The sequence below is a fragment of the Oncorhynchus mykiss genome, chromosome 19, assembly GCF_057628025.1.
Source record: "Oncorhynchus mykiss isolate SJ-2025 chromosome 19, ASM5762802v1, whole genome shotgun sequence".
NCBI lineage: Eukaryota > Metazoa > Chordata > Actinopteri > Salmoniformes > Salmonidae > Oncorhynchus > Oncorhynchus mykiss.
The window spans coordinates 33,911,787-33,937,514 of NC_143040.1; the positions used below are offsets into that span (position 1 = coordinate 33,911,787).

At 43.4% G+C, this 25,728-nt stretch overlaps 1 protein-coding gene across 1 annotated transcript in view; it reads right to left on the minus strand.

Moving 5' to 3' along the window:
- Window positions 1-3,826: 3,826 nt before the first annotated feature.
- Window positions 3,827-25,728, minus strand: part of LOC110497546 (isthmin-2) — a 50,354-nt gene continuing 28,452 nt past the window's right edge. Inside the window, exons 3-6 of the mRNA XM_021573699.3 lie at window positions 20,812-21,169; window positions 10,684-10,821; window positions 9,992-10,060; window positions 3,827-8,739 (exon numbers count right to left, since the gene is read on the minus strand). Coding sequence (XP_021429374.1) covers window positions 8,222-8,739; window positions 9,992-10,060; window positions 10,684-10,821; window positions 20,812-21,169 — 1,083 coding nt within the window. The 3' untranslated portion in view covers window positions 3,827-8,221. The remainder of the gene's footprint in view (window positions 8,740-9,991; window positions 10,061-10,683; window positions 10,822-20,811; window positions 21,170-25,728) is intronic.

Sequence of the window (25,728 nt, forward strand, 5' to 3'; positions counted from 1 at the left end):
CCGGATAGGTGACTGCAGCCCAGGAGTGAATGATGGAACTCAGGCGTGATTGACGGAGCTGGCTAGCACCGGAACAATCGATGTTTGCTCCGGAATCGACGAAAGCCGACTGTCACACGGATAGCAGCTAGCTAGCTGTGAGATCCGGGTATGAATGTCCAGAGAGCAGTTGAAATCCAGGGACATGGAGAGAAAAATTGGTCCGGTATGTTCCGTTCCGAGCCGCGCTGCGCCGTACAAAACTGGCGATAGATTTTCGATAGATTTTCGAGCTAAAGGACAGCCGATGACCACAAACCGTGGTTAGCTTCTGATTAGCTTCTGGGCTAGCTCCTGGCTAGCTTCTGGCTAGTTTCTGGCCAGCCTCCTGGAGTTTCTGGCTAGCTTCCTGAAGGATTGCAGATCTGAGGTAAATAATACTTTTTTATAAATATAAATTGGTGAGGCTGGTTGCAGGAGAGTGTTTAGAAGATGAGTTGATGGAAAATAAAAATAAAATGTATGTGAAAAAAGTTGTAAATATATATATATACAGGACACGACAAGACGAGGACAAAAGACGTCTGAACTGCTATGCGATCTTGGATGATATGGGAGCAGAGAGAGAGGGGTGGTTCTAGGGTGGATGATGTGAGGGGTGAGGTGGGGTATTATTTAGGGGAGTGATCAGGGCCAAGGCAGCACCTGACTTGGCTGGTGTAGCGTCAGCCCTCCTCCTGGGGCAAGCATCCTAGCAACACCTAATGTGGAGGCAATTATATTATTACAGCTCCAGATGGCAGTTACACAGCCAGATAGCTATTCTGTGATAAGCTTACAAGACTCTGGTGTGCTACACTCACTTTCTCTGCCCTATTCAAATCTCTCTCTTAGCTTGATTAAAGTTTTTCTGTCTGAGCTCAATTTCTCTCTTTCTCTCTTTCTCTCTCTCGGATTCAAAGTTGCTTTCTTTCTCTCCTTCTACATTTGTCTCTCGCTTTCTTGTTTACCCTTCACTCAGTCTCTCTCGCTCACACTCTCTCTCTCTCATTCATCGTAAACATGAATGCCAAATGATCTTCTTTCATTTCTCTACCCTAATGATCGTATACAACCTGTAAACCTGAACATAAACACCAGTGGGACTAGCAACTTGTGGCAAAGTTAAATTTATTATATTTTGTCACAGCACATTTATAAGTCACAGAGAAGAATGCTGAGCAGTTGTTTGATTGAGGGTTTACATGGTGTGGTGTGGTGTTAGAGAGCAGTGTTTCTCAACCTTTTATGTGATCTCTGAGATTACGGCTGTTATTAAAGGCAATGTTACCGATTAAGTGAAGATCGCATCAAGGTAAACGCTGCAGATGTCGTCTCAATAGAAATTACCTTTAAATGTAAAGTGAGCTAACACAGATCTAGCGAATCTAGGCCTAACACTAGCAATTGAGAACTGATTAAATAGTTGTTAGCTAACCATCTGAGGGACTGGTTAGAAACAGTAACAGTCCACATACTAGGGGTGTATCAATGTTCTATATCAATGGGAGAAACACTGGTATAGAGTGAACACATTCCCTTTTCATGTAACAAAGACCACATTGGGGATGCTCTCAATAGTGCATCTTCATACGATTAATTTCAATAAATACTATACAAAAAATGTATCTAAGACCGAGATAAAAAACATGACATATGCTGAAAAAAGTACATACCCTTTACAATTAGCTATAAAAACTGAACAATTTACAAAAATGTTGGTACACTGCACTGTGTATTACATACAGTATATATTTAATTATGAGTTTGTATATACATGTATATTATTTACTTATGCTTTTAAATAAAGTGCCTTTCTTAAAAGAAAACATGTTTACAAAAATGATACCTTATCTTTTCAAAAGAAAATATTCCTGATAAAAAAAGGTTTGCAACGTAAATTTTCAAATGTAAGGCCAAGACGAGACAGCTCCAAAAAGACTAAAGTATTTTTTCCATGACAAAAACAACAAAGAATGTTTCGAATTGAGAAACAGCATTGAAGTTGGCCAATGATAAATAGCACAATGAAACACGTTGCCAACTGCAGTGTACTAGGAACATTTCTCCCATAAACCCATGAACTTTAAAACAGATGGTTTTGCATCATCATCACCCCATTGGTTTGGAAGAAAAGTAAACACAATCATTGTATAATCGTTGCACTTTATTCCCTTCTCACAAGCTCTATCACCTTAACATTTCCCTTTGCTAAATAGGTAAAAGGTCCAACAATGAGACAGAATCTGTAAGGTACATGGAAAAGAGTCAAGCAATTCATACTGTGCTGAGTGGATTTAACAGTGGCCATTGAAAAATAGTCCGTTTCATACTGTACAGAAACACTGTACAGAGAAAGAGAGAGGGCAAGAGGGAGAGGTGGCCCTGGCTTGCTTTCAAAATAAAATAACTTTGAGAATCAGGCCAATGTCAATACTTTCTAAGAAACAGTTCTGATAGCCAGCCTTCCTTCCATCCTTCTCTCTTTTCCTCGTCTCTCTCCTTCTCTCCCTTTTCCTCTGTAGCCATACTTTACTCAGCACTCCTACAGAACACACATACACAGATATCTATCTACTGCAGCGGAGGCTCCTCCTCAGAGGAGGGGAGGACCATCCATCTCAGTCATTTCATGGAAAAGAGTGAAAAGTTCTAAAGGTTATCCTTTTAAGATGATACTATACTAAATATATTCACATGTCACCAAATAACTGATTAAAACACACTGTTTTGCAATGAAGGTCTACAGTAGCCTCAACAGCACTCTCTGGGGTAGCACCATGGTGTGGACAGCTATTTTCCGTCCTCCTCTGGGTACATTGACTTCAATACAAAACCTAGAACAATGGATTAGACTGATCTTTAAGAAATCATTCACTGCCTTTTTTTTGTTGAGTGCAAAAATTAAGGAGAAGCAGCAAAGAGAGCGAGAGCGAGAGCTAGCTCTATTTCTTTTTTTCATTTTCTTTTTACTTTCATTCACTTAGCTAGCTAATTCAGTTAGCTAATTTAGCCTACTTAAACACCCGGCACAAACAGAAGCATGCTATTTATGTTAGCTATCTGGCTAAGGCTATCCAATACTGGAACTCTTCCAAGTCAAGGTAAGCGGTTTAATTAATTTATTGCCACGAGTCCCGCCGGTGTAACTGCTAAACTGCTTGATGTACACTGTACTGCGCAATTGTAGAGGGTTTACTAACACGTTAGTTCTAGTAGCTATGTTGACTATGACGTTAGCTAATATGGTGACAACGATGTAGGCTGTGTGTAGTGGTTAGCGATTATGGTATGAAGGTTTGGCTTGAAAAGTTTAATTTCGCATGGCCACAGACAGCTGTTGTGCACTGAAAGGGAAAAAGTGAGGGGAGGATAGCACGTAGATGCGAGAAGGAATTATATAATGAGCAAAGTGATGATTCTGTTTGTATGTGGCTGCTATGAAAGTGAACTGTGTGTGCGGGGGATCAGGGGTATTCATTCCGACGATTCTGTTGAAAAACGTTTCTTAAACGGAAATAAACGGAACGAAACGGGGATAAACCTACCTGAATTCGTCCAATAGAAACTCTCGTTTGCAGCTGTTTGGACTAATGATTACACCCTAGATTAGCTATATTCAGGCAAGAGTGTGCAAGGCGGTATTGAATGTGTCACTGTCTGTCACCTTGATTACTCCAATTTGTCTCTCGATCTGTTAGAAACTTTCATTCATAGACTAGGTTGTAGCAACCTCATGATAGATATAGGGAAAATGCAAGTATCATGTAGCCTAAACCTATTCATGTTACATTGAATGGAATATGAATGACAGTCATCCAATATGCTTTAATAGAAATAAGGCCATTGCGCATAAAAAAAAAGTCCTCCCTAATCTTAAATGGCACCAACCGCCACTGATCTACTGAATATAGACTAGGCCCATCTAGCCCTTTAGAAATACACACACCGTGACTAGATAGCATTAGAAACACAATCATTCAGAACCTAGAGGTCCTCTGAAAAACATACACGCTTGCATGTGCATACACACAACACAGAGTACATTCCTAGGACAGAGAGATATGCTGTGAGGGTCAGTGGAGGCTGCTGAGGGGAGGACAGCTCATAATAATGGCTGGAATGGAGTGTAATGGCTGGAATAGAGTGAATGGAATGGTATCAAACACATGAAAACCATTATTACTACGAGTAGTCCTCCCCTCAGCAGCCTCCACTGGGTGTAGTGGGTGTAGTGTAGTGTAATGTGATGGTGAAACCTGAGGCAGCAGCAGGCAGGCTGGAGAGCCATGCAGCAGTGTGAGTCTGAGCTGTTAATGCCATGAGGATTCAGGGGGTTTTCACAGCTGGGCCCCAATGGAAGATGAACCCAGTGTAGTGTGAAGGTATCCATTACTCCATGCCAAACACAGTCAGAATGGACTCAATTAAAGAGGGACTTCGTCCCAAATAGTACCCTATTCCCTTTATAACGCACTACTTTTGACCAGGGCCCTGCCCATAGGGTTCTGGTCCAATACTGTGCACTATATAGGCATTAGGCTGCCATTTGGGACAAATTCCCTATTTAATTGAGTCCATTCTGACTGTGTCTGGCATGAAGTAATGGATATCTTCCAGGGACTGTGGATGGTTAACTGGTCATATCCCAACGTACACTCCTCATATGAATCACTGCATTACTTTGTCTGTGTTCACTTGACTGTGTGTTTGGTGGTGATATGAAGCAACAATGTGATGGTCAAGGCAGTTTGAGTCCATAGGAACACATCACATTCAATGACAAGGCTTTGGATACTATGTGATTAAAATCTTCAAAATCCATGTAAAACATCACAGCACAATTGAAAAATATATGGCACATGGAAACTAAACGAGGGTGGTCTGCAGTGATAGGTGGGATGGGCTGAGAGTGGCTGAGGGGTGGGATTAAAGAGCTCATGTTCGGTAATGTATTATTGTCATGTGATTGCTATATATCAAAGTACCATGTATGTAAAATATATATGTGCAATGTATGTATGTATATGTGCAATGTACTGTATGTACAACAGAAATGCTGTAAAAAACAAAAAATATATTTGTGTCCTCCGAAGGGGGGGGGTTAAGGGGAAAAAAAGGGTGAAAAATGGCAAGGCTTTGATCAGAGAATGTGGACAAATGTTACCAGCACCGTGTCTCAACAGATGAAGGAGAACGCATGTCATACTGCTGTTTCATCTGAGAGAATTTTATGGAAAAAAACGTTGTTCATACCAGAGGCTGTAACGCTCTTCTCATATTATGTTCGTCAGTGTGTCTGAGTCCAACTACTACAGCCCTCTGTGTTCTTATTGTGATTGGCATCTTGATGAATTGGGATCTCTGTGAAGTTTCTAAACGCTATTCGCTTAACTGGCTTCGATATGGCAGAGTGCAGGATGTTGAGGGAATACTGGAGGGCTGCCTGACTCTGCGTGTGTGTGTGTGTGTGTGTGTGTGTGTGTCTGTGTTTGTCTTTAGTGACGGCCCGATGACAACCTACAGAGAATTCCCCTATGCCAACTTGAGCCAGCTATGAATGGGCATGGATGAGGGCGAGGGAGAGAGAGAGGGAGGGAAGGAGAAAAGGAGCAAGCAAGCTACCGGCTCCCACAGTCTCACGTCAGAATTAGACTTAGAATTAGACATCATCCATGTTTCTTAAACGTCAAATTTAGAAGTTGTTCCAAATGTCAAATTTCAGTGTGTTTAAGGTTAAGCTTAGGCATTAACTCCAAATTCTTAGGTTAAGCAGTAACTCTGAATGGTTAAGGTAAGTTTGAAGGTTTGGGATACCCTTCAAAACAAAAAGACTTTCCATTGCTGGTTCTGAACTTGCAAACGTGCAACACCCAATCCCTGTCCACAACACAACACCATAGCAAAACCAAAAACCTACTTTGCTAACAGTGCTCACTATTGCTCCTAGTGGCCGGTTTACACATCATTTCCCGACATCGTCAGATGTGGATGGACATCGAACATGGACTTGTATCACGGGTGACCTGGCTGCAATTAGAGTATAAAAAAAGGGAAGCATAGGATAAGGCCTGTGTGGCTCAGTTGGTAGAGCATGGCTCTTGCAATGCCAGGGTTGTGGATTCATTTCCTACGGGGGACCAGTATGAAAAAGTATAACGATTGGATGCACTCACTACTGTAAGTTGCTCTGGATAAGAGCATTTGCTAAATTACTAAAATGTTAAAAAAAATAAGAAAGAGAAACCGAGTGTGTAACACCAAAGGTTGTGTGTTGTTTCTGCTGTTGTCATTGCAGTGTGGAGCGGGAGAGCTGTCCATCAACACTATTCTTTCAGGACGTGTTCAGCCTCAACATCTCTCAATGGCACTCAGTCTGATAACCAGGGTTAGGATTAAGACCTTAAAACAACACCAGGCTTCAAGACAGGGTGGAGGGGGAGAGGCAGCAGGTCTTGGACACCAGTGAAGGGGAGAGCTCTTCAAAGGGTTCCACTGTTTACAGAGATGTCTCTCCACTTCCCCTCTGCTCAACTCCCACTCCTCTCTGGAGAAAGGACCTCCATGCATCAACTGAGCCCAGACACCCCTCCCCTCAGCCCTCTCCTGCACCTTCACTTCTACCTCCAGCCTCACTCCATCTTCCCCCTCACCCCTGGAGAGTCCTAGTGTCTCTCTCCTTTCAAGGCCCCCTACCAAGGGTTTTCCTCTCTCCCTCTCCACCGGCAAATCTACGACTGTCTCTCCGGGTGTCTCGGGTTGCGAGGAATGCAACACCGTGACTTGTTAACAGGCGATAAAAGGAAAACATCTCAATACGATTCAATTATGGATCAGATTAAACGATGGAGCAATCCTTAGGAGGAAAACAAGCGGTACGTCTGTCGATGAGAGCGAGAAAGAGAGAGAGAACAACAGAGAGACCTTCAACAATGTATTTTTTATGTTTCCCCCAGGATTAGCTAACCATGACCCATGCAACTTTATCTGACGAAGCATTACGGCCAAATGGCTCAGGAGGATGAGTATCTGGTCCTCTGATACTGGATATGACTGGATGAATAACACAATAGAGTTCTAGGGGTCAACGTCTCCAAAGAAATATGTGGCTTGACATGAAATAAGAAAGTAAGAAAAGCACAATGCATCTTGGGCCTGTGTTTGATCAGTCTGTTTTTTTTCTTCCGACTGGAGTGGGGCCAGGAGAGAGAGAGAGAGAGAGAGAGAGAGAGAGAAGGGAGAGAGAGGTGGATAGAAAGAAGACAGAGATTGTGAGAGAGAGCTTCAAGTCTAAGACAAACAACAACTAACATTCTGTGTTGAATTCATCCCCATTTTAGCAGCTTGACAGGAATTCCTTTCATGAGACATCAGAGTATTTGAGTAAATACAATACAGGCCCAATATGAGTCCAATAAATACACTATCCATGTTCCTCCATGTTCCCTCAGGGGTTCTGGAACAGCTCATGGCAACCCCTGAGCCATCCCATCCCCCTGTACCCATCCCCCCATCCATTTTCTCAATAGCAGCAGCACATGTGAGTCTATGGGGTGGTGGGTTGAGGGGTGTCAGAGAGAACTAGGACAATCTCATTGCAGTCTCTCCCTCTTTAAAATGTCCCAATGTTTACAAACCAGTGTTTTTTTCTTCTTGTTTTTTGAGTGTAGCCCAAAAAAAAACGCTCTCCAAAATTCGGACTTTCACAAGCAATAAATTACCAGTTAGAAAATAGTTGTTTTTTCTCTTCCCGTAACACCACAGTAAGTCATCCACGGGAAAACATATTCCAATTGGCAGGTGGATTCCGATGAGTCATCCAATGAGGAAACGCTTGATGGTGATGATGTCATTACAACGCGCCATTAAGACGTGACGATCATAGAGTTTTCCCACGCACACCAGATAAGAGTATTCAACTTAAAAATAAATAAAAAAATTGAAAAAAGAGTATTCAACTTGACTCAATTTTGGATGGGTTAAGCCTGACTAGAAAAATGTAGGTGTTCACTAAACTCTGTGCCACAATGTGACCAAACATTGAATAAGGGGGAGGGGATGTCCAGGTTTCCTTTCATCCAAAGCAACTGATAGTTAACACAATATATTCAGTATGTGGCCCATGCCCAAATCCAATAGAGCCATTGGAACCACGTGTGTCTCTCCCCACTCAGGATCTCAGTACTCCTCCCCCTCTCCTCCCTCAGTACTCACGGGCCTCCTCTAGCTCAGCCTGGTACACGTCTTCTGTGGGGTTGTGGGCACACTGCAGCCCGTTGTTGGGCGGCCTCACAGAGTGGAAGCGGCTCCAGTCCCCTTTACACAGGATCCAGGGCAGCACGTCCACTTTGTAATGCAGCTCCGGTGAGAACTCCGTACTGATGAGGTTTGGCGCGCCCGCCCCTTTCCCCCGTGTGATCAGCTTCATGTGGTCACCGTAGCAACAGTGCTGCGCGGCCAGCGTGGTGCTGTCGAAGGAGAGCATGGAGCGTGTGCAGAAGCGGGCGGAGGGCTTGTAGATGTCCAGCCGTTCTTTGGGGCCGGAGGCGTCACGCCAGCGGTAGGTCTTACGCAGAGTCTTGTCGAAGATGTTGACGGCACTGTAGACGGCCTCGGACGGGTAGGAGCAGGGGCAGCTGGGTAGTTCGGTCAGCACCTGGTGGAGGTACTTCTGGAGAAAGTCGTTCTTACAGCTCAGCCACTTCTCACAGCTGTCCACGTCTGGGGAGGAGAGAAATGATACAGGAGTCAACAGATGATGAATAATCTATCAATCAATACCACAACAGTCAATAGGTCATCGACAAGGATCAATCAAGGATCAGCAGAACTCAATTAACTATCAATAAACACAGAAACATACACTGTAAGCACCTGCTACTGTAAGTGATGCACACATATAGAGTTGAATCGTAGCTTGAGGCACACACAAAGCGTGAACTTTCGCACAAATCACCCATTGACATCTATGCATGATTTGTGTGAAACATCACATTTTCAATGCGTATATAAATAAAAACTGGATTCGGACCATATTTAGTACATTTTCCACAACATAGAATACATACAGTATATATACCTATGAAATACTACAATGCATACTAATCACGGAAATCAACCGCTCTCTTTCAACAGCTCAGGTTTTGGCCGTAATAAAAAGATGACTTTCGGGAAGGATTATAAGCTAAGACAGCATTGGTAACTCTGAGGAAACCAGAGAGACTTTCCAAGCATAAAGGAGTGATTTCAGAGCGTTAAAACCCATTACTTTGAACCGGGGGGCTGCAAAGCTCTCAAAGACCACGGAGAGTGAACGAGAATGGCTTCAAAAACAAAGCCATAGTCGGTGCTAGAGAGTAAAATGTTGAAGGCTGCGGTCAAATTGGAACCTATTCATTATAAACATTTATGTTCCGTAGTGGATTGGGGAAAGAGCAAAAAAAAATAATACTTATGACACTTTATCTTGTTATGTTTCTGTTGCATATTCTTTGTTATTTTTGCCCAGAGTGAAAAGATCTATCCCTTTCACTGGCCTGTGCCAGACGTAGGGAGAGCAATAAAAGACTAAAAAATAAAATAAAAACTAAAAAGCCATTCAAACATTTCTTGGAGGAACAGTTGGGTTTTTCATGGGCTTTGTAACAATCTCGGTGGAGGGAGGGAGAATCCTGACTACCCCAACTGGACTCCTGCAGTCTCTCTATGATTGGAGCCCCAGTAGAACAGTTTAAACCTCCCTAAACGGAACAGACCATTAAGGCCCCCCAAATACTAGAACGGACTGTTGGCTACAGAAAAAGGGACAACCAGCTAATACACAGCCACGCACACACACACACACACACACACACACACACACACACACACACACACACACACACACACACACACACACACACACACACACACACACACACACACACACAAACACACACACAAACTTGTCATATACACATTTCAACAAACATACTTGTGTCAAGGGAGTCAGTGCCATTTGTTGTCTCCAGAGGTATCAGCTCAGTCACTGCTAACAGGTCATCTACAGAGAGAGGGGACACAGACACTGGTTAAGAAACCTGCTGAATGGATAGCCTCATACTGTAGTCAAAGGAAAAAAATGGTTTCTGAGTAGCTGTTGATATGACTAGGGGGACTGTCTATGCCCAACATAACACACGCGCACGCACTCACACTTGCACACACACCCACACACACCTTCCTGGGTTGCAGTACGAGCCTTCATTGAGCGTTTTAAAACAGACATGGAGCTGTGTACACACCAGGACTCTGCAGGGGGGCAACAGAACAGGCAGCACACTACTAAACACACTAACAGGGATAAACATCACGTTTGTCCAAGTCCAAACTGTACGGATATAAATAGCCCTGTTCTAGAAGCATCAGGCAGACCTGTTAGGAAAAGCCTAATGGTACGATCGCTGTAGAACTGATCACTAATATGTGAAAGGCTGGATACGTTTTAGCCTGTTGCTTTAACACGTATAAAGTGCTTTGAAATCAGTGATCATGAAGGAAAGGCGGCACACGGAGGATGCTATTTGGAACTACTGGGACCCAACCAGAGACAGGCGAGGTCTGATGACATCACACAGCCACGAAACATGGCCATTGTTGATGACATTACATCCGTGTCTCTCTCACCTGGGCATCTGTCCAGGTCACAGGTCCGAGACTCGGTCGCCGTGCACGCGTAACCACATGAACGGATACGTTTCTGGTTGCCGTGGCCACAGGTGACACTGCATGGTGACCAGGCGCTCCACTCCTCCTCCTCGTACTCTGAGATGGAGGGATGAGAAAGAGGGAGACGGAGAGATGAGAAAGGGGGGGGGGGGGAACAAAGGGTTATATTAGAGGAGTGCGGTATGTCTTTGAAGTGAGCCAAGTGAATTCCTGACCCAGCTGGTGAGAGCGTTTTGCAATAAAGCAGCAACGACCAAACATGTTTGGAGCTACAGTAGAGTGTTCATCTGTCAGCTCTAACATGCATACATAAACCTTCTTCAATGTGCTGGTTGTGGCAGGAACAACTGAGTATCTTAGCATCTCAGGAACAACATAGAACAAAGTAGACACCAGGAACAACCGTGTCTTGGAGCGGACCAAAAGACCACACTTCAAAAAGCTAAGGAGGCTTCAGAAAGGAGTGAGAGTCTTTTTCATGAGGCTGTAGCTGGTGGCTGTCATTAACTTCATTGGGGTCGTAGCTGGTGGCTGTCATTAACTTCATTGGGGTCGTAGCTGGTGGCTGTCATTAACTTCACTAGGGCTGTAGCTAGTGGCTGCCATTAACTTCACTAGGCCTGTAGCTAGTGGCTGTCATTAACTTCACTAGGGCTGTAGCTAGTGGCTGCCATTATCTTCACTAGGGCTGTAGCTAGTGGCTGCCATTAACTTCACTAGGGCTGTAGCTAGTGGCTGCCATTAACTTCACTTGTGGTGTAGCTAGTGGCTGCCATTAAATTCACTAGGGCTGTAGCTAGTGGCTGCCATTAACTTCACTTGTGGTGTAGCTAGTGGCTGCCATTAACTTCTAGTTTTTGCCTTAGCATTAACACACCTGATTCTAATCAAAGGCTTGATAATGAGTTGCTTATTTGAATCAGGTGTATTAATGCTAGGGGGAAAAACTAGGGTCCCTAGGACCAGGATTGACAAACACTAATCCAGTACCTGCTTTAGCTCGTTCCACAGTATGATGTCTATAACAGAGAAAAACATACCTGCTATAGACATACTTTTTTCAATCTTTACTAATGACCTGCCACTGGCTCTGAGTAAAGCCTGTGTGTCTATGTATGCTGAGGACTCAATCGCCAAAAATAAAACAGACACTGTACCTCCTGTATTCTGATCTACTGTAGAACCTGTCAAGCGCAAGTGAATATCCTTAACAGACACAGACACCAACCTGCTATATTCTGATCTAAGACCTGTCAGGTAAAATGAATCTCCTTAAAAGAGACAGACACCAACCTGCTGTAAACTGATCTGGAATCTGTTTCTCTCTGTCTCAGTGAGACTTCATCCCACCACCAGAGACGCTTAACTGCTCCCTCAGTTTCCACACAGAAGTTAATGACGCGTGAATTAATATTGCATATTTTTCAGGAAAGTATAATCTCGCTAATGATCAGGAAATGGGGCCAGTTGGCAGGCTAGGGTGTGTGTGTGTGTGTGTGTGTGTGTGTGTGTGTGTGTGTGTGTGTGTGTGTGTGTGTGTGTGTGTGTGTGTGTGTGTGTGTGTGTGTGTGTGTGTGTGAGCATGTCTATGTACCAGTGCGTGTGTATGCGCGTGTGGATGGTTGTGTATCCGCAAGTGTGTGTGCTTGCCTGCTCATGCATGTGCCACTGTGTATGTGTGTGTGTGTGTGTTTCTCTTGGTTGTAATAAATATGTCAATGGCAAATTCAGCAGCATACAGTGGAGTGAACAAAGCCAAGACAAACAGTGCCCCAGGACAGCTAGCCCTGTACTAGGCTAGCTAATAGGTTTTCTGTTTCTCTAATGAACAATCAGTTCTTTCCCCCATGTTAAAAAGATTACAGACTCAGTGGAGGGAGGGATGGAGGAAGAGAGGAAGAAAGAAAAGATGGAGAGACGTAGGAAAGAGAGCGACTAAAAAGTGAGGGAGAGTAATGGAAAAGATGAAGAAATAGAGAGGGAGAGGGTGAAAATTGAAGAGAAAGGGCAAGTGGAAGAAGATGGACATGGGGACACATGCTAGGTAGGACAAAGGGAGAGGTCGTGCAAAAGGAGAGCCAGCAAGGAACATACTCATCGAAGTGATCAAGGGATGGAGGCGAGAGAGAAGAACATAGAAAAAAGAGAAGAGACGAGAAGAGAAGAAAAGGAGATTAGTTCATCCAGCGTCCTGCTGCCTCTCCGGCAGTTAATATGTTTTTGGCTAGTTGCCGTTGGTTGCTAGTTTGGGGCTAATTGTGAGCTCTGGGCCTGGTGTTGAATGAGATGGAGCCTTCTCCTGCTGGCAGACTACAGTGTGTGTGTGTGTGTCTGTGTGTGTGTGTGTGTCTGTGTCTGTGTGTGTGTGTGTCTGTGTGTGTGTGTGTGTGTGTGTGTGTCTTGAAGGAGCATTCTCATGTTGGCTGGCCAAGTCAAACAACACAGAGGTGTGGGTGACATGCTGCACTCCTCCACTCACTAACACTAATCCTGGAATGCTCTGTAGTCTCTATAGCCACACACACACACACACACACACACACACACACACACACACACACACACACACACACACACACACACACACACACACACACACACACACACACTGTCTCTCTTCCCGTCTTGTTCTTCCCTCCTTCCTTCTGTTTCCTTCTCCCTCTTCCTCCTTGTCATCCCTCTCTCCATGTCTCTTTCTCTTAATAAACCCCACCTCCAACTCTCCCTTTCTTGCTCTCTTTCTTTTATGCATCCTCTGCTCAACACACAAGATGGATTTGTATACTAAGGGTGTGACAAAACTGAGCACATAACATACATTATGGGTTCCTTAAATGTACAGTGCCAAATATAAACAAATAAGGTCTCCTAATGATAAATGAACATGAATTTGGAGGATAGAAATGATTCAATATTAAAGCACTAAACCCATCACTAAAGACGTCAGTCATACAAAAGTCATACTTAAATCCAAACTGGTTCTCTAGCAAATTAATAACAATGTCTCACCCCATGTTCAAGAATGCCCTTTTTCCCTTTATTGAGATTATAATAAATAATCTCCCAAATATTGCTATTTTTAAAACAAGCCATAGGTTGGTTGCAATTTATATTTAATCCACCAGAAAAAACAGAACAAATAATACAACTAATATTGTGGTTAAACTCAAATATACTAATAGATAAAAAAATATAAAAAAAGATTTAAAAAAATAAAAAAAAGTATAATCTTTGTAAATTATATCATAAATAGGACTGGTGGAGTTATGTCACACATGCAGCTAACAAAAATATATGGAAACGCAAAATTACAACCATCTAACTCCAGCATTATCGCACAAATGGAAGAGGAAAACGGAAGGGGGAAAAAGTAGGGAACTTGTCTGTCGGCCCTGCATTAAAGACAATAATTGGTTAAAGAAAATTGTGATAAATAAATAAGTATACCAGTTTAATTTAAGGACCAAAAAAATGACAGCTGTGCCATACAGATTGCAAAATAGTTGGGAAGAGATTTTCAAAGTACCGATTCCATCGCACATGGTTTACGAACTGATACGCAAAACAACGTCCGATTCAAAACATAGAATTATTCAATCTAAATTATTACACAAAATTCTTGCAACCAATAGAATATTATATATATGGGGGATACAACCATCCCAGCTCTGCAGATTTTGCTGCGAAGAGACAGAAACATTAGATCATTTATTTTGGTACTGTCCATATGTAGCTTGTTTTTGGTCACAGGTCCAGGAATGTCTGAATAATTGCATCATTTACCTGGAGCTAACTCTGCAGATAGCACTACTGGGTGACCTGTCATAAAAATGTGTTCGAATACTCGCATCAACCGCACTAACCATACGCTTATTGGTCATGGTATGGATAAAGTTAGTATGCCAAAAGTTCCCGGATGTTGTACTAAATTGGCCAAAATATGAAGTATTCAAACACAGCTATAGTCAATCGATGAATAAAATAATAATACTTTTATCAAAAATCTGTAGAAATTATGAGAATAGAAAGGTTCAAAACTTTTATGAAACATCACAGCCCAGTTGAAAAATACAGTATATGGCAAATAGAAATCCAATATGGATGGTGTTAAGAGATAGACGGGAGGGGTTGAATGGAGCTGAAGGGTGGGACTACTAATAATAACTAATAACAACAAGATAACTAATGTAAAACATAATGTGTAAAATGTATATAGGGTCAGAACTTTTGTGAAAGAAACAGATGCGAGAGGTCGAGGTTAGAGGAAGGACAGGAGAATTATATATATATATATTTTTAACTATTGTAAAATAGACTGTGCCCGTGAAATGTATATAGTATGTATAACCCGGAAGTAGAAGCCTTAGAGTTGTTGTTCAGTAGTTTTTCTCCAATTAGGGGAAGGGTGGAAGGGTTAGAAAGTAATAAAGGAAAAACTTTTACTTTTTTATTTTTTTAAAACTTTTATTCCTAAAGAAAATGAAATACTTTTAACTCCATCAATTTTTCTTGACACCCAAAAGTACTTGTTACATTTTGAATGCTTATCAAGAGAACATCCCTGGTTATCCCTACTGCCTCTGATCTAACTTACTCACTAAACACATGCTTCGTTTGTAAATGATGTCTGAGTGTTGGAGCGTGCCCCTGGCTGTCCGTAAATTAAAATAAACAAGAAAATGATGCTGTCTGGTTTGCTTAATATAAGGAATTTAAAATGATTTACACTTGTACTTTTACTTTTGATCCTTAAGTATATTTTAGCAATTACATTTACTTTTGATACTGAAGTATATTGCAAATCAAATACTTTTAGACTTTTACTCTAGTAGTATTTTACTGGGTAACTTTCACTTTTACTTGAGTCATTTTCTATTAAGGTATCTTGACTTTTACTCAAGTATGAGAATTGGGTCTTTTTCCACCACTGGCACTAAGTACTGTGTACGCATTTAGATGGACATTTCATGACTTGCACAACATAAAGTAATTTAGGAGTCAGTTTGATGTGCAGCTTATTAGCATAAGCAGAGCCCACATGAAGATGGTGGAAGTGGGTGTGATCTAACAGATCTAGAAGTGTGTGTGTGTGTGTGTGTGTGTGTGTGTGTGTGTGTGTGTGTGTGTGTGTGTGTGTGTGTGTGTATTTGCATGCGTGCCGGCATGCGTTTGTGTGTGTATGTGTGTGTGTTGACATCATTGCAGTGGTAAGACTGTAATCACTTGCTACGGGCTAGTTGGAAGACCTGACCACACAACAACACCACAAGCACTCTCAAAGCATGCTGGGTTAACAGAGCGAGAGAGGAATATAATGTTTTTTGGGGGGAGGAGGATACACATCAAATCAAATTGAATTGGTCACATGCGCCAAATACAAAAGACCTTACAGTGAAATACTTACTTACAAGCCCATAACCAACAATGCAGTTATAAGAAAATACATGTTAAGTAAAAAATAAATACAGGGGGTACAGGTACAGAGTCAATGTGCGGGGGCACCGGTTAGTTGAGGTATTTGATGTAATATGTGCATGTAGGTAGAGTTAAAGTGACTATGCATAGATAATAAACAGAGAATAGCAGCAGCGTAAAAGAGGGGGGGGCAACGCAAATAGTCTGGGTAGCCATTTGATTAGCTGTTCAGAAGTCTTTTGGACCTAGACTTGATGCTCTGGTACCGCTTGATGTGCGGTAGCAGAGAGAACAGTCTATGACTAGGGTGGCTGGAGCCTTTGACAATGGTTAGGGCCTTCCTCTGACACCGCCTGGTATACATGGCAGGGAGCTTGGCCCCGGTGATGTACTGGGCCGTACGCACCACCCTCTGTGGTGCCTTGCAGTGGGAGGCCGAGCAGCTGCCATACCAGGCAGTGATGCAACCAGTCAGGATGCTCTCAATGGTGCAGCTGTAGAACCTTTTGAACATCTGAGGACCCATACCAAATATTTTCAGTCTCCTGAGGGGAAATAGGCTTTGTCGTGCACTCCTCACGACTGTCTTGGTGTGTTTGGACCATGATAGTTTGTTAGTGATGTGGACACCAAGGAACTTGAACCTCTCAACCTGCTCCACTACAGCCCTTGGTAAACGTCCTGGTAATCCATCTGGCCCTGCAGCCTTGTGAATGTTGACCTATTTAAAGGTCTTACTCACATTGGCTATGGAGAGCGTGATCACACAGTCGTCCGGAACAGCTGATTCTCTCGTGCATGTTTCAGTGTTACTTGCATCGAAGCGAGCATAGAAGTAATTTAGCTCTGGCACGTGGCTGTGCTTTCCTTAGTAGTCTGTAATAGTTTGCAAGCCCTGCCACATCCAATGAGTGTCGGAGCTGGTGTAGTAAAATTTGATCTTGGTCCTGTATTGATGTGTTGCCTGTTTGATGTTTCGTTGGAGGGAAAAGCGGGATTTCTTATAAGCTTCCGGGTTAGAGTCCCCCTCCTTGAAAGCAGCAGCTCTACCCTTTAGCTCAGTGGGGATGTTGCCTGTAATCCTTCTGGTTGGGGTATGTACGCACAGTCACTGTGGGGACGACGTCAATCGATGCACTTATTGATGAAGCCAGTGACTGATGTACTCAATACCATCGGTGGTGTACTCAATGCCCTTGGAGGAATCCCTACAAGGCCCTCTGTGCTAGCAAAACAGTCCTGTAGCTTCAATTCTGACCACTTTTTATTGACCGAGTCACCGGTACTTCCTACTTTAGTTTTTGCTTGTAAGCAAGAATCAGGAGGATAAAATTATGGTCATATTTGTGTGTGGAGTAAAGGTGGTCTAGAGTTTTTTTTGGTTGCACATTTAACATTCCTGTAGAAATGCACATTTAACATGCTGGTAAATTTCCCTGCATTAAAGTCCCAGGCCACTAGGAGTGCCGCCTCTGGATGAGCATTTTCCATACTCTTAAAAACCTCTAGACTTCCTTAGATATCGTTCACCAACTGTTGTTTACAAATATACATAGACCGCCACACCTTGTCTTACCAGAGGCTGCTGTTCTATCCTGCCGATACAGTGTATAACCCGCCAGCTGTATGTCATTCATGTCGCCGTTCAACCACGACTTAGTGAAACATAAGATATTACAGTTTTTAATGTCCCGTTGGTAGGATATACGTGCTTGTTGTTAGTCTATTTTATTATCCAATTATGTACGTTGGCTAATAGGACCGATGGTAAAGGCAAATTACCCACTCACCACCAGATCCTTACAAGGCACCCTGACCTTCGTCCTCGAAATCTCTGTCTCTTTCTCCTGCGAAAGACGGGGATGAGGGCCTTGCCGGGTTTCTGGACTAAATCCCTCTCGCCCGACTCGTTAAAGAAAAAACAGTCTTTCAATACGAGGTGAGTAATCGCTGTCCTGATTTCTAGAAGCTCTTTTCGGTCATAAGAGACGGCGGCAGAAACATTACGTACACAATCATTTAGAAATAACTCGACAAAACACACACAATAGCACAATTGATTAGGAGACTGTAAAACGGCAGCCATTCTCTCCTGTGCCATTGTCTAATTTCAGTGATTTTGGGGAAGGGAAGAGTAAATTAAGCCTGGCATTAAAATGTGAACAATAAAATTGGATTTGAATTGACAACTCCTGCCCCCCCTCCTCCACCCCCCTAATTGCCTGTGCTCACCCCCTCTCTTCAGTCTAAATGATCACAAATAAATATTAGTTGTTTGGCCAGGGGGTTGTGAGGAGACACCATGCCACCGTTACCCTGAGACTCAGCCCAGCAGAGGTTCAAATGACTGCTCTATCCCAAGAACCAGTGTCAACTTCAAAGGACACACACTTCAAAGGACACACACAATGGACTGACGGTCGAGCGCTCGCTCTCTCAGTTCCTCCCTGAGCCTGCCCTCATGCTCTCCATCTCTTTCTTTCTCCCCCTTTCAATTTGATCTCTCCAGCCCACTAGCTTTATCTTTCCCCCTGTTATTATCTGACCTGTACTCTACCATATCTTTAATCATGTCTTTAAATATTTTTTTGTGGGATATTTTTTTGTTTTATCGTTTTTTACTTAGGGTACATTACTATCCATTTCAAATTATAAGTTTATAAAACCTGTACCCGTAGGCTACCACTCAAAATAACATTAAGAAATACATAAAGTTGAATAATAAATAATAGAAAACCAAAAAGATGTGGGCCTCCACCCCCACCCCCAACCTCCCATCCCATCCCATTCCCCCAACTAGCCAACATGTCTCCACCCCACCCCTATGCGAATAGTAATAGTAATAATCTATCAGAGCTCTTTTGGCAGAGCGCTACAGACAAAGCAGAGCCGTAGCACTGTGGGCTGACTGGTCTCACTTAGAGGTGACTGCCTACTGATCAGGTTAACAGCATTAGAGAGCTGTTAGCTAGTCTGGTGGCTAACTGCTACTGTCAGAGAGCGAGAGAGAACACTAAAACAACCAACCAAAAACCCGGAACACAGAGCCAGAGCCAAGAACTGAAGCTCTTTCCAGAGGGCTTAATGAATGAGCTTGAGGGTTGACAAGGAGAGTTCAAGGTTCAGACAGATTATAACTACCGGAGGCGAATTAAGGTCTTCCCGAAAATGTTCCTACCTTCTTCATTGAATGCAGCCCTGTGACTTCACTACTGTAATCATTCTATTTTGGCCATTTTATTTCAGTATGAGCCACATATTAAAATAGTTAGATACAGTTATCCCTGGAAGGGAATGGAGAGGATAAGGAAAGGCTATACAGAGTAGCAGACATCAAGTCTGTAAGAGCATGTCTTGGGCAGTTTTCACTATAAAGATCAACCTTCTTGGATGTCTTATAATGGGACATAATGACCATCAAAAGCAGCATTTCTAAAGAGGCTAACCTACAGGCCTTACAGTATACAATATCAAGTTTACAGTAAGTCATCTCTAAATCTTTAAGTTCTTGGAACGTAAAGCTGAATCTCTAGGATGTCAACAAACACCTCTAATTGTCTCCCCAGTAGACAGTAGGCCTAAACATCCAACAATGCAATCATCTTTCATGCCATGAACATGACTTTATCCAAGGTGAACACAGTACACTGAAACAGGCCAAGTCCTGTTCCTCCCTCTTCCTGGCTGGCTGTTTACAACTGATAGGCATCATAGAGGTGAGGGAGGGAGAGTTTGGAAGAGAGCCTCAGGGAGGGAGGGAGGGTTTGGAAGAGAGCCTCAGGGAGGGAGGGAGAGAGGGAGGGAGGGGGCGAGGGAGGGAGGGAGGGAGTTGACATGTTTATGTAGCGGACCTTGAGCGAACAGCCTCGAATCATAAATCATGTCGGAGGAACAGAGGGTAAGGCGGGGGGAGAAAAGGAGAGACAGTGGGGGACGGAGGCCCGTAGTATTGCTGTCTCTGAGCCTCGTGGAGGAAACTGTCAGGGCAAAAACATCTCAGACAGTTCGCCACATACATGCCCTGACCACTGACCCCCGAACCATACACAAACACCAGCCCTCTCTCAGATCTGTGATCAGATCAGGGACACCAAACAAACAGGAGGAACCCTCTTCTACAATAGAAAGGTACAGTAACAATACACAAGCCATACATTCTCTTAGAAACCTTATCTAATCATTGTCGAAGAAACTGAAGGGCCAAAACTTCTGCTTCCTGTGGGGCGTTTTAAAAAGGTGTCTTTTTAAGAGGATGTTATTTGACGTGCATCGTCCATTTATTGAAATCAATGGCCATTGTTTGAGCTGAAGTGAGAGAAAATAAACTCTGATTTCAGAATGACATGTTGCCCATTCACATCTCATACGTTCATTTTGGCATGTTTACCTCCCTACAATACCCACTGTAGTGTGTGCAGATGCAAGCCCATATGGGTCCAGGGAGTTCGAGTGCTTGTCAAATGTAATGTTTTATGCGTTTTCCACACTCTCGTCCTCACAAGAACATACTCAAGGGAACGTCCTCGTAGAATGCATGAGAGCGTGGAGCACGGTAGTATATGCATATTGAGAAACACCCATTGTAACTTGATTCTGCTGAATTGTTCCTTCTTTATCTATCATTTTGTGATAATTACAAGAACAAAAACATTTAATCATAAAAAAACATACCGTAGTTCTCCTTGGAGTCCCATCCCTTGTTGCTGCTCCAGCGGCTGCCCCAGCCACCCCCCACCCCCACGCCTGTCCCCACCCCAGTCCCCCCGGTCCCACTAAGCACAGGTTCCTGCTCCTCAGGGTTGTAGTTATAGTCCTCTGTGGGCTGCTCCTGTTCCTCTAGGCTGGCCCTGCTGCCAGGCCCGCTCTCAGCCTGGTCTGGGTACTCCCAGAACAGAGGCCAGAACAGCTTCTTGTGGCCCAGCCACTCCTCCGATGACAGGGACCAGTCGTTGCGGCCCCCCTCCCCACCCTCCTTGGCCAGGTCCATCTCCATCTCTGTCTGTGGGTCCTCCACCACCTCGATGGTCACCTGGAGGAGAGGGGGGAGGCGAGAGAGAACGAGAGACAGAGAGAGACATACAGAGAGAGAGAGAGAGAGAGAGAGAGAGAGAGCTTTTAGGTTTCAAATTAAATACTTTTTTCATTGCCTTGAACAACATGCCAATGCCAAACACACATGGTTTCTGCACCCTTCTCAACATGTGTGTACTAATTAAATACTAATTCAAGTGATAATACGAGTAGCTAAATCTTTCCCAGGTCTCCAGTCCTCCTTTCATGTATAGAATATTGCATTCTGTGTAATCACAACTGAATAATGTGAAACCTTTATAAAAGTTAACCTTTCTACAACTGGGAATTGAGGGTGTGATTTCACACTTCATAATTATCCTCAGCAAAGTGCAACAAAATCATAGAGTAAATTGCCTCTGGACCGAAGCTGTTGCCAAGAGTAACATTCAACACAATTGCTTGTGTAATCTTATGGAGTCTTACAGGCTGCATCCTAAATGGCACACTATTCCCTATATAGTGCACTACTTTTGACCAGGACTGATAGTAATGCACTATATACGGAGTAGGGTGCCATTTGGGTCGCAACCAGGGTGTCACAGACTCTGGTGCGATTGATGGCTAGCAATTATTGAACACACAGTACTTTCCCAGATGATAGTAAAACAGCCATGACTGTAGAGTAATACTGATAACACATACACTGGCCACAAAACTGCTTCTGTAACTGTAGTCACAGCAATCGAAGGCAGGCTAGTAACGGTAGGAAGGGAATGCAACATGAGGTTAAAGAAACTATGGGGATATGGGGAAAAACCCTTCCAGTACTGTATGTGATATGTACTTCCTGGTGAAAATATGACTAGGACCAGGTGTTTTTCCTGACATGACCTCACCGGGAAAAACTCTGGGTCCTAGTTATACCAGCAATAACAACTAGAGACCAGAGGTACTTCCCTGTAGCTCAGTTGGAAGAGCATGGCGCTTGCAACACCAGGGCTGTGGGTTTGATTCCCGCAGGGGACCAGTATGAAATGTATCCCCTCACTACTGTAAGTCGCTCTGGATAAGAGCGTCTGCTGAAATGTAAATGTTTCCATAGTCAGGCTACGTGTTCAGGGAAAACTCCTTGCTCAACCACTGTCCATTACCATTCTATATACTAACATTACTGCTTCTACTGTAAACAACCTAACATTTACAGCATCAGGCTCAGCCCCAGACGTGCAACATTGGAAAGAAAAATAAACAACCCCTTCCACCCCCGTCAAACAACATGGTCTGTCTTGGTGCCAGTCTGATGTCCTATCTGAACCCACTAGATTCTTGGGATGAACCAACCAGGGTACTGAGGGTGTGTAGGTAGGTTTGTAGACAGTGTGTCCAGGCATGTGTGATGAAGGGAGAATGTAAGGAAGGTGGTTGGGGTAGTATGTGATGAAGGGAGGTAGAGAACAGAGTGGAAGAGTGAAAAGGGATGACGGGAGAGATACTTAGAGTGGGGTTGTAAAGGGAGGTGTATATGGAGAAAGCAGGATAGAGAAGCGAAGTGAAGTAGGGTGGTGGAAGGAGTGAGGTGTGGGATAAGGGTGTGTGGTGGTGGAGAGGGAGGGATAGCTAGAGATGGAGGGAGCAAGATAGAGGGATAGGGGATAGACTGATAGACTGCCACGAGCCTGCAGGTCCAGACAAAGGCATGGTTGTTTATGCTTCTGCTAGTAGTTACCATCTGATGGCTGCTACAACTGTTTATAAAGACAACCCACTGGCTAAAGACACAGATTAGGATGGTGAGTCATGGCTACTAGTCTTATGCCTGTCAGACCCTTAACATCATCTCATTCTCTCTCTGTCTCTCTCTGTGTCTCTCTGTCTCTACCTCGCTCTCTGCTGACAATCATTGTCAGTAGACCAACAAGTCCAGGAAGATTCATATATCAAAATATGACCATGCTTGATTTAAAAACCAATAAGCGAATTAGTAGGACATGACACACTGTGGCGTCATTACAAGCCTGCATGATTCCAAGGGGCAAAGAGAGGACATAGCCAGCTCACTGTATGGCTCTTGCTAGTTGTCAGCGGGGTGAAGTTGGACTGTAGTGTACTGTACTGTATAAGACCTCTGCACATTGAAGCTGAGCTCTATTTCCTTCCCCCTGTCTGAGCGGTAAGTGGAGGAAGTGTATTAGGCCTAACTATGACCCATTATAGGCTGTGACTCATACATAACCATGGATCTGAAGGACAGGCACTTCCAGTATTAATGCCCCAGACAAACCATAGGGAACTAAGCCACTCCCAGTAAAATATTTCCTGTGTATTGTCAATCAGGAGATTGTACTATGCAGATTGTTGGTCATTTGTCAACGATGATAGCAAGAGGGACGAGTGTTTGTGCACGTGTGTATTGTAAGACAAAAATATTTTAAACACCATTATTTATATATCGGACGCATTTGGTTCTATTCAAATCTACTCTATTGTTGTATTCTATTCCCCATAGTGTGCCAGTACAGTTTGGTACGGTTCACTCAGTTCGTCACGCTATGACCCTCCACAGTCAAAACCAATGAATTCCAGCCGACGTGATAACAAGGTAAAAAGCCCACTAAAGCAACCAAGGATATTAGCGGCTGGCTCCCAAAGAAAGACTTATAAAACCAAATAGCTTTGTCTGGTTCCTATAGACTAAAGGATGGCCCAATCCCACTTGGATCAAGAACACATTTTCCTTGTTATAATAACGAGGCTCTTTCAATTTCTGGATACCTGGGCTTCTCTTGTGTCAGTTTTTCCCCAAAGTCTAACTTAATTTCCTTTCAAATCCACTTGCACACATAAACCCTCTGCAATAACACTAAAAATAAAATGAACGTTTTTTTCTTCATACTTCTGTATAAAAAAGCACTTTTGAGATAATCAAGATCTGCTGCGCTTGGAGAGCACGTTAAAAAGTGCTTGTTAAAATAATAAAATAATGCGGTGACCTCTCACCCCTTAGATTTGGCTGTTTTCTCTGCTCTCTCCCTAAACCCCATGCAGATGTTTGAGCATCATGGCAGACTTGAAGCACCCCACTGTAAAGGTCTCGCATGGAGAAATTTAAGAGGCCGCTCCGACTCAAAACAGCTGTGAAGAAAGATGGGAGGGGAGTCAGTGTATGTGTGTGCGTGTGTGCATGTATGTGTGGGTGTGTGTGTGTGCGTGCGTGCGTGCGTGTGTGTGTGTGTGTGTGTGCATGCATGTGTGTGCCTGCGTGTGTGTGCATTCACGTGTGTGTTGGGGTGATACAATAAGCTTTAGAGCAAACGCCCCACCTCCCTTCTTATTCTGGAGTCCCTGCAGCCTCTTACAATAATAGCAAGAAAGAAATTCAAGGGATAAATGATCAACTAAATGAAATGCAAGGAAAACAGAGAGTCTTGTAAACTCTACTGTTGGCCAGTGGTTCACAGTGTGTTTGGAACAGTAGCAGCGATCAGATATGAAACACCACTAGAGGAATACAGTCTCTAAACCTATTAAATACTGCCTTTTACCCAGGCCTAACTAGGGAACTTGAATTGTGTGCAAATCCTCATAGACATCAATGCATGATGTACACAGAAGTCTGAGTTCTGTGCATGGGTGTCTAGTCAGGATTCAGCCCACTTTAAAGAAAGTAACTTCCTTGCCCCGCTCAGTAAATGTTGCCTTCTTAACTTACTCGGTTACGAAGAACATGAGTTATTAAGTGTTTTTCATGCCGGATCAAAACATGGTACACTCTTAGAAAAAAAAGGTGCTATCTAGAACCTAAAAGGGTTCTTCGGCTGTCCCCATAGGAGAACCCTCTGAAGAACCCTTTTGAGTTACATGTATAACCCTTTCCAGAGAGGGTTCTACATTGAACCCAAAATAGTTATAACTGGAACCCCCCGAAAATTCTACCTGGAACCAAAAAGGGTTCTCCTATGGGGACTGCCAAAGAACCCTTTGGGAACCCTTTTTTTTCTAAGAGTGTACCATCCCTTGGATACAATAATTTGATGAGCTACGTTCTGCTAGTTGCCTCCAGGGCAGGCACAGTTTGATACTATCAACACTTTTCCAACCATCCATTGTTACCCATCAGCTAACATTTACTGAAAGCACTCAATCCAGCAATCTGGTACCTCAGTCGTTTTCTGTTAACCTTAAGTCATTATGCGTCTAAATTACTCTAACACGCAGCCCTGTGAGAATTAGCTGTCAACCAGGCTTTGGCATGGCTCACACATTATACAGAGAAACTGGATTGCAAAACCAGGTGCAAAAGTTTGTCGCTGAATAAATTGGCTGTCAACAACAATGATGCATATATGCAGCGCTGTGTGTGTGTGTGTGTGTGTGTGTGTGTGTGTGTGGTGTGTGTGTGTCTGTGTGTGCGCGTGTGTGTGTGTGTGTGTGTGTGTGTGTGTGCGTGTGCGTGTGTGTTAGGCTTACGGTAATCCTGTACATAGTATCATTACAAACATCCAGAAATCTCTTGCTGTGACAGTTGTCCTTCCCTACGCCAGAGCGATAGGGTACTATAAAGCTTTGGGGTCATTG